Source organism: Macrobrachium rosenbergii, chromosome 25 (genome assembly GCF_040412425.1).
Source record: "Macrobrachium rosenbergii isolate ZJJX-2024 chromosome 25, ASM4041242v1, whole genome shotgun sequence".
In the NCBI taxonomy this organism is placed as follows: Eukaryota; Metazoa; Arthropoda; class Malacostraca; order Decapoda; family Palaemonidae; genus Macrobrachium; species Macrobrachium rosenbergii.
The window spans coordinates 8,971,400-8,980,665 of record NC_089765.1 but is presented as its reverse complement, the minus strand read 5'-3'; the positions used below and the strand labels follow the sequence as shown (position 1 = coordinate 8,980,665).

The window sequence follows — 9,266 nt, the reverse complement described above, 5'->3', positions numbered from 1 at the left end:
AAAAAAAAAAACTCCATAGAATTCCAAGTATGGCGCAAAAAGTAGTCAGAGAGAGAGAGAGAGAGAGAGAGAGAGAGAGAGAGAGAGAGAGAGAGAGAGAGAGAGAGAGAGAGAGAGAGAGTCATTCCCTGACTGAGTCTATATATACACACATATATATGTAGTATATATAGTATATATATATATATATATATATATATATATATATATATAATATATATGTATAAATATATATTTATATATATACTTATATATGATATATATATATATATACATATATAATATATATATATATATATATATATATATATATATATATATATACTTATATATAGATATATATATATATATATATATATATATATATATATATATATATATATATATATATACATATATAATATATATATATATATATATATATATATATATATATATATATATATATATAATATTAATTACAGTCAATTGTCCTTATATGACAAAAACAGAAGAACCTGTACAACAGTCAATGCTACGGAACACTGCCAAAACTCTCCAGTTAAACAACAGGATTTCTGTTCATGTCCCTTCCCTATTTTTGTCCGCGAACCATGAAAATAAATGCATGACGATTAATGAAAGCAATTATCATCTAATATTCTGGCTCAATTCCGAACTCAGATAATTTGGTCTGCCTTCAATCTCGTTTAGATTCCTTTTAGTTCGCATGCGTCGAAGAGAAGGTCTGTAAAAAAAAAAAAAGCCAGTATCTGAAAGGTTAAAATTTCTCTCTCTTTTTTTAAGTTTTCCTAAAGGAAATATGGTTGACCAAGTGACTTTTGGTGACTATCAATTAATAGAATAGAATATATAGAATTTAAGCCAAAGGCCAAGCGATGGGACCCACGAGGTCATTCAGCGCTGGAACGGAAATTGAGAGAAAAAGGGTTTGAAAGGCGTAACAGGAGGAAAACCTCGAAGCAGTTGCACTATGAAACAATTGTTAGGAGAGGGTGGATAGCAAGATGGGAGAAAGAGAATATGAGTGAGGCAGCAATAAAGGAATGAAAGGCGGTGCAGCTTAGGGGCCGAAGGAAGGTAAGGTGCACTTGATTTGGTAACAACTCTACGGAACTTTTAATCCTTACGATTAGCTTGGCAATTTCTGAATTCACAAATTCGTGTGACTTTACCATGAAGACGAGTACTTCTTAAATCACTGACGTAAAACAAAAGCTTTACTTTAACAACTTGAAACTAGGAATTCTCCACTCCTTTACAGCTAGGAAGGGATTAACACCTTTACATGGCAATCGGATGCGGAATTATTTTCTAGTGAAAAATTCTGATGAAATCTCAAGATTATCTGAAATAACATTTACAGTATAATCGTTTGCTGTCAATTTAAAGATAGTGTCTTCTAAGAACTTCCATTTAAATAGTTTTTCTGTCACTATAAAACAGAGGTTCCCAACATTTTTGTTCACCTGTACCCCTTGGGCATCTTTATAGATTTCTGTGTACCCCTAAAACTCGAGGATGAAAAAGAAAAACAATGAAATTGATATTGTGATATGTTTGTGTAAGTAAAGCTTTGCTTACTTAAATGAGGAAATTAAAAATGAAAAGGACACGACTTTGTGCCATCTCAATGCAGATTACATCATGTATTGCGCAGCACTGGCTATTCTCTCAGATCCAATGGCCCCCTGAAGAGTACAAATGTACCACCGGGGGTACATGTACACCAGGTTGGGAACTCAAGCTATAAAAGAACATCATCTAAATAAAATTATTTATGAAAATGCTAAAAACCAAGCAATTTCTTTTCTTAATCTCTAATTGAGTTTCAGTGGTGGCAAACAAGCTGGGGGATATCGTCCCTTTTTAGCAAAAGTGTAGAAAAGACAATTTTTCAATTTGAGTTATCTACATCGACGGCGATTTTGTCAATGATTCATTTTTTCAGCTGAGTACCAAGTGTGTCTCTCTCACCATACATCCTGGATGGTGGGAGAGACAGACTTGATACTTTGCTGAAACAAGAAGTCATTAAATAAAGCACCGTCGATGCAGATAACTCAAAAACATGAAAAATGGCTTATTCCACGCTTTGCCAAAACGGGACGATATAATGATCAAGTTTTTCATCTGAGCAGAGCAAAAGGATATTCCACTTCAAAGCTCATTCATTCCTAAGATCAGAAACATATTTTTCAAGTTGGCCCAGAGATTCTGAAAATAGCTCACATGACAGCACGTGAGGATGAACTACTGGAACTGACATCTTAATCACAAGAAGACTATTAAGTATTGGACCTGTGGAAGTGTAGCTACCGTGTGCTGCTATCGCCTAAGCTGAGGCGCGTTTTGAACCATTTGTTCATGGGCCCTCTCAAGTAAGTTAATGGTTTCTCTCCTTAGCGACCTTGTTCTCTGCCAGTGCAATGTCCTCCGCTATATTTCGGTTGTATATATGTTGCAGGGAATATGTGAAATCAGGGATTTCACGAAATCCCTAAGGAATTTGTGATATGACCAATTTGCTTAGGAACATTTGATTCCCGAGGGCTAGTACTAAACACGCCGTGTTTAGTACTAGCCCCTGTGGGGGCCAACGTTTCTTGCTGTGTTTAGTACTATCCCTGGGAGTCAAATGTGTTTCGCCGTGTTTATTAGCCCAGTGGGGGAGGGTCAGAATAGGCCACGTTTAGTATTAGCCCCGGGGATCAAATGCACTTGGGGACATGTGATTCCCCAGGGGTTAGTACTAAACACGGCGAAATACATATAATCCCCTAGGGGCTAGTACTAAACATGGCAAAACAGTGTCGATGAATCACTGTTTCGCCGTGTTTGGTACTAGCCCTGGGGAATCAAATGTTCCTAAGCGAGTTGCTTATTTCACAAATTCCTTAGGGATTTCGTGAAATCCCTGGACTTCCCATATTCCCTGCAACATATACTGCATAACAGGAAGAAATTTTCAAAAAAGTGAACAAGCCGGATCACTCCACTTTCAGTCAAAAATATTCAGTGGTTTTCATCCCTTCCAGCACAAAGCGGGTTCTCGTCTGGTAGTGGCATACAGTATTGCTTACTAAGGATATTTATTTACATCGAAGGAATGAGAGTCCTGGATTTCGTTCGAGTCAGAGCAGTGGTGCTCAGTTCACTGCAGACGCCATATTGACGCTATTAGTTGCTGATGGACAATAATAAAAGAATGTGACCGAATCCCTAATCGATCGAAGTCAGTTCCCCTGATCAATCGAATGCCGCCATTTTCGCCGAATTGAAGTTTACAGATTCCAGCTAATATTTCAAAGTTTTTAGCTCATGTTTCTGTTAGGAATGAGTGATCGATTTTCATCTTCAGCTGAAAACATCACATGAATAACAGAAAACGGAGAAAGGCTGCCACGCGTACGCCACATATTATGTAAAGGAGGTATTCAAAATCTGATTTTCTATATTGCTTCAACAGTCAGAAGAAAGGTGACGGCAGAAGCAGTCACTGAATGGCAGAAACAATCACGAACAATTCTTACAATAACCAACAATCGCGAACAATTCTTACAATAACCATCACACCACGAGCTTTCGGATATTCTGAGAATTGAGTCAAGTTACAATCAAAACTAAACGTGAAAATGATTAGAAGGATCACTTGATGCTTAGTAAACACACTAAAACATGCATCGTTGCAGAAATTGTAAATGAATAAAAAAAAATAATCAGCATAGTATATCTCACATATTGAATCTAAGTGTTTGCAAGAAACGTATCTCTTACATACACTGACTGCTGCTGGAAAACAAAATACTTATACATGTAAAACAGCTCAAACGTAATCATTAGAATCTTAAAAAAGAATCGTAATTAGGTTAAAAAAAACAGATTCAATGAGAACCAAATAAATATATAAAACTTTTCATCAGAAACTGATATCTCATTGAAAAAGCAAACTTGGTTAGAGTTTATCTTCCTTAAAAATTTCCAGTGATAAAAAAAAAAATAACAAAGAGGTCTTTCTACACAAACAAACAATTCTCCAGTACAGACGGGAAATCTGGTTGTCTGAAGTGGCTTTAAAAGGGCGTCTACGCGCATGCGTACAGACGCAGGTATGGCACCGATTTGCGATGGAACCGAGCTCCGGTGGATAGCGACCGGTAACATGAGGGGCTAAGGGTAGGAATTGAACTGAAGATAGAACTTAGGCCAAAGGCCAATCACTGGGACCTATGAGGCCATTCAGCGCTGAAACGGAAATTGACAGTACTGTACAGTAAAGGGTTTGAAAGGTGTAACAGGAGGAAAACCTCAAAGCAGTTGCACTATGAATCAATTATTAGGAGAGGGTGGAAAGTAAGATGGAAGAAAGCGAATATGAAAGGAGGTACAGTAAAAGGAACGAAAAGGGTTGCAGCTAGGGGCCGAAGGCACGCTGCAAAGAGCCTTAAGCAATGCCTACAGTGCACCGCTTGAGGTGCTCTGACGGCACTAGGGTAGCCTAAGGGGTCGTACACACCTCATGACTAGAGCAAGTCTGTTACCCCTGACTTAGAACTTACCAATAAGGAAGTTCGTTTGTTATTTTGCCTCCACATAACATGAACGACGACCTTTCGAAATTACCCACCACCTTAATAATAATAATAATAATAATAATAATAATAATAATAATAATAATAATAATAATAATAAAATAATAATAATAATAATGGTGAAGGAATCCTAAACTTATCAATAAGGAAATTCGTTATTATTTTGCCGCGATATTAAACATGAACGACGACCTTTGGAAAATTTCTACCACCTTTTTTAATAATAATAATAATAATAATAATAATAATAATAATAATAATAAATCCACAATGGTGTAAGTGTAAATAAATATTGCAGTTACATCGCTTTGTTTTATATTTTTAATTTACACCTTTGTGGATTTCTTCACCATTTTAGTGACTCATGCTATTATGAGATTTTATAATAATAATAATAATAATAATAATAATAATAATAATAATAATAATAATAATAATAATAATAATAGTAAAACTTATACGCCAAGTTGAGAAGGCGCAATATAAGCCATTTTTTTACGAAGTTTACCCTCAGAAAGGTAATAATAATAATAATAATAATAATAATAATAATAATAATAATAATAATAATAATTGCCTCGTCCAGAACTTGGGAGTTTCCATCCCACCCAGAGAAGAAGAAGAAGAAGAAAAAAAAAATCCAATCGATTTCTCTGTCTTACTCAAAACCAATCATAAATCACAAAGGTCCATTTGCAGGCATCACTGTCAATATTTGAATATAAATCGGTTCATTTCAATACTGATCCGATCGCATCAAGATAAAAAGTTGATGATGGGTGATGGACCCACTATATCATGTTGAGTCTATCATCAGATCAGATGGAAATTTGACCGTCTGGTTCGGGAAGAGAAAGGAGGGGAACAAATTCCTATTTTCAAAGACTAACAGCAGATTGATAAGCTTTCATTCAGACCTCTCTAATGGCTCCCTTTATCGTATAACAAACAACACCACGTTAGTATATTATGAAATGCACATGAGCTAGGATTAAAGATGGTATATATTAGAATAACTGATAAACTGAATTTACCCTTGGTAACATAGCCAGAAAATAAAGCAGTGATTTTCACCTTAAAATAGCGACAAATATCTTAAACGAACTTGATCAGGGGAAAAAGATACTTAACCCCATTCCACTGCCCACGCACTACCGAGAGAAGAGAGAGAGAGAGAGAGAGAGAGAGAGAGAGAGAGAGAGAGAGAGAGAGAGAGAGACGAGGACGATCCCTGACATGAGAGATTTCTGTATTTGGCTGTGAATTGCGTGTTTCCGTTTGACCCACAACAAAGAAAAGCATGATGAATTACGACAAAGCCATCAGATATCTGGGAAACATTGAATGTTATTATGGGAAATGATAGGCCGTTGATCACAGATATTTGACATTAACGTTCGGTGCGCGTGATGAATCCTTACACTACAGAGGCTACGAATATCGCAAGGCATTTTTGGGTATTCCAGGCGATTGCCCAATTCAGGGTATAAGGGTGGGAGGAGGTGTTCTCGACAGACAAGGAAGGAAAGACGGGATATCAAACGAGAAAAGGTGGGGAGGGGGATGAAAGAAGGGGGTATCCAGAAAAAGTCCATGTGGGCACTAATTTTCTTGATTACACAACTCATACACACACACACACACACACACATATATATATATACACACACACACACACATCAAGTTTTTTTTTGTTTTGATGTTTTGCCTGTGAGCTGCCGTTTTCTTTCGCCGTATGGCATATATATGGATCGATCGATGAGCAGCAAATTACGAAGAGCATACGTATGAGTATGATATGCGACCACGAGCTGCTATGATAGCGTATGACGTCCCCATCGGGTATTCTGGTTGGTGGTTTTTTTGTCCCTGTTATGATATATATATTATTTCACTCTTTATTTAAATTTTGCTTGTTCTTGTTTAGAAAACATCGTTTGTAGATGTTGCTCTTGGTTTTTTTTTTATGGTTTTTCCCATTTATATTTAACATCATAAAATAAATTTATTAAGCTTATTTTATTGTTTTGTTGTTTTCCCCTCCTTTGTTTGCTAAATCTGTCCAATATTATTATTTTGTTATTTTTAGAGCTGGGTGGAGGGTTTTTTTGCTTGATGTTTCGTCTGTGATGTTTTCTTTCGCCAGCCCAGATGCAGCAGGCAGTTTTTTGGAGTCCCCAGCAATTGAGCAACGAAGTGGAGCACCCAGATCCGAGTAGTCTGACCACGAGTGCTCATCTTTGGCGAAGATCGTCTCCATCGGGGTAAATATTGCATTATGTTTGTTTTTTTTCTGTTCCGCCTGCTGTTGTTTTATCGGCTTTTATTTAAATTCTTAAGCTACCTTTGTTTGACGTTTGTTTAATTTTTATTTTTTATTTGGTTTTATCTTTTACCAAACTGCTAGCAGATTTATGGCAAATAAATTTTTCCCTGTTCACCATTTGCTGACACTAATTTGAAATCATATATAAGGGAGTTTCGCTTCCATTGTGACATAATACGGTCAATTACAAAGTAAATGTATGTACGTGGTGACAAAATAGACGCTTAAGCGGTGAATGACTAAAAGTGCCCCAGTGCCTGGCCTTATATCCAATTTTTCTTAAATCAAAAGCAATCTCTCTCTCTCTCTCTCTGACAATACAAAACACACACAGGTAACTGAATCAGTGACAATAACCACGCGAACCTGGTACAGGATCTGGAGAAATCTTTTCCTCGAACAGAAGTCTTCCAATAACTCCATGATCAGAACCTTGTCTTATCATGCTTTCATCAGGGCGTTCTGCCTCACGACTAAGATCCGTATGAAAGGGTCTGAATTCCAAGGGAAGACACGTAGCAGATTTCGAAACAAGCCATCCTTCATCCACCTTTGAATTGTAATGACAATGTTTGCACTCGCCGCATTGACATTTGCATTTGTTGCTTTTGGGCAAGTGGCCAGTATGCTGAACACTAGGATTATGGAGGAACTAGTTTCCTTTTATCTTTTAATAACCGGATCGAAATCAGGTCTCGAGCGAACTGTTTCTGTTACCCCTAGAGCCATCGCATCTGATCGACCCGCAGCGACCAAAGTCGGATTTGTTGCTTTGGAAAATCTGCGGCAAGAAAAAGATGCCTTTGGAGGTGGCGAGGGCCTTGAAAAACAGTTCGAAGAGAGGCACCAACGGACCGAGGGACCAGACGACAACGGAGCTTTAGGAAATAACTACGAAGAGGATATTCACCGCATCAAGTTCTTCTCGATAAAGAAACCCAAACCGATCAACGAAAGAAAACAGATGAAAGAAAAAATAGCAGATGCCCTCCGTCGCGTCAAGGAGATGGAGAGAATGCTAGAGGAGGCTGAGAATGAAAAAAAGGAACTCATTCATCATTACGAAGGTGTGATTGAGGGGAGGGATCGACAAATCCAGCATCTGTTGGGCAAAGAAGCAGAAGCGAGAGACGAAAGTGAGAAGCTGGGACACCAGCTGTCAGAAGCCATCAAACACGGAGAGGACCTGGAAAAGGAGCTGCATAAACTCCAGAAGAAAAACAATCAGTTATGGAGGGATCATCGTGAAGAGATGAAGGACCGGGATGAAGATGTTCTACAACTTCGTCTCTCAAAAAGTAAATTAGAAGAAGACAATCGACGTCTGGAAAAAAGGTTGGCAGATGCCGTCCACCATGGACAGGACGTAGAAAAAAAATTGGCAGAAGCCGAAGACGAGAAAAGAAAACTGGAGCACAGGTTGGCTACTGCTGTGGAGGCCGCCTCGAATTGGGAACAAAAGTTGAGCGAGGCGGGAGAAGAGATCCGCCAGTTCAAGATGAACGGCAATGAAAGCCTAGAGAAGCCACAAGAGCTTGCAAAAGATGCCAAAGACGCAGACGTGATGGAAGACGTTGTACTGATGCAAAAGAACAATGGATTGTGGATGGATCGTCATGGAAAGAGTATGAAGAACAGGAATGAAGGAATCTTGCAGCTTCGTCTCTTGAAAGGAAAACTGGAGGAAGACAATCGCTCTCTGGAAAAACAATTGGCAGATACTCTCCATCATGGACAGGAGATAGCGGAAAAGCTGGCAGATGGCCTCCAGCATCGACGGGAGATAGAAAAAATGTTGGCAGATGCTGAAAGTTGCTAGGGCGGTCGCATTGAATATGGAACAAAAGCTGAATGGGGCTGGAGAAGACACCCGCCACTTCAAGATGAGTGACAGAGAAAGCCTACAGGGAACCACAAACCCTTGTAAAAGGGTTTGATGGCTTTATGAACACGAAGGCTTTCTTCTTTTATGTTTCTAAAAGCCCCACAGAATCTGTTTGATGGCTTTATGAACACGAAGGCTTTCTTCTTTCATGTTTCTAAAAGCCCCACGGATTCTGTTTGATGGCTTTATGAACATGAAGGCTTTCTTCTTTTATGTTTCTAAAAGCCCCACGGATTCTGTTTGATGTCTTTATGAACATGAAGGCTTTCTTCTTTTATGTTTCTAAAAGCCTCACGGATTCTGTTTGATGGCTTTATGAACCCGAAGGCTTTCTTCTTCCAAGTTTCTGTTAAAAGCTCCACGGATTCTGTTTGATGGCTTTATGAACCCGAAGGTTTTCTTCCTTTCTGTTTATAAAAGCTCCACGGATTCTGTTTGATGGCTTTATGAACACGAAGGCTTT

The 9,266-nt window shown here is 38.2% G+C and overlaps 1 protein-coding gene across 1 annotated transcript; it reads left to right on the top strand.

Annotated features, from left to right (window-relative positions):
• The first annotated feature begins 7,561 nt into the window (after window positions 1-7,561).
• On the top strand, window positions 7,562-8,737 carry LOC136852159 (golgin subfamily A member 6-like protein 22). Its single transcript, XM_067126600.1, has one exon. It carries the CDS (start codon window positions 7,562-7,564, stop codon window positions 8,735-8,737), a length of 1,176 nt encoding a protein of 391 aa, XP_066982701.1.
• The last annotated feature ends 529 nt before the right edge of the window (window positions 8,738-9,266 follow it).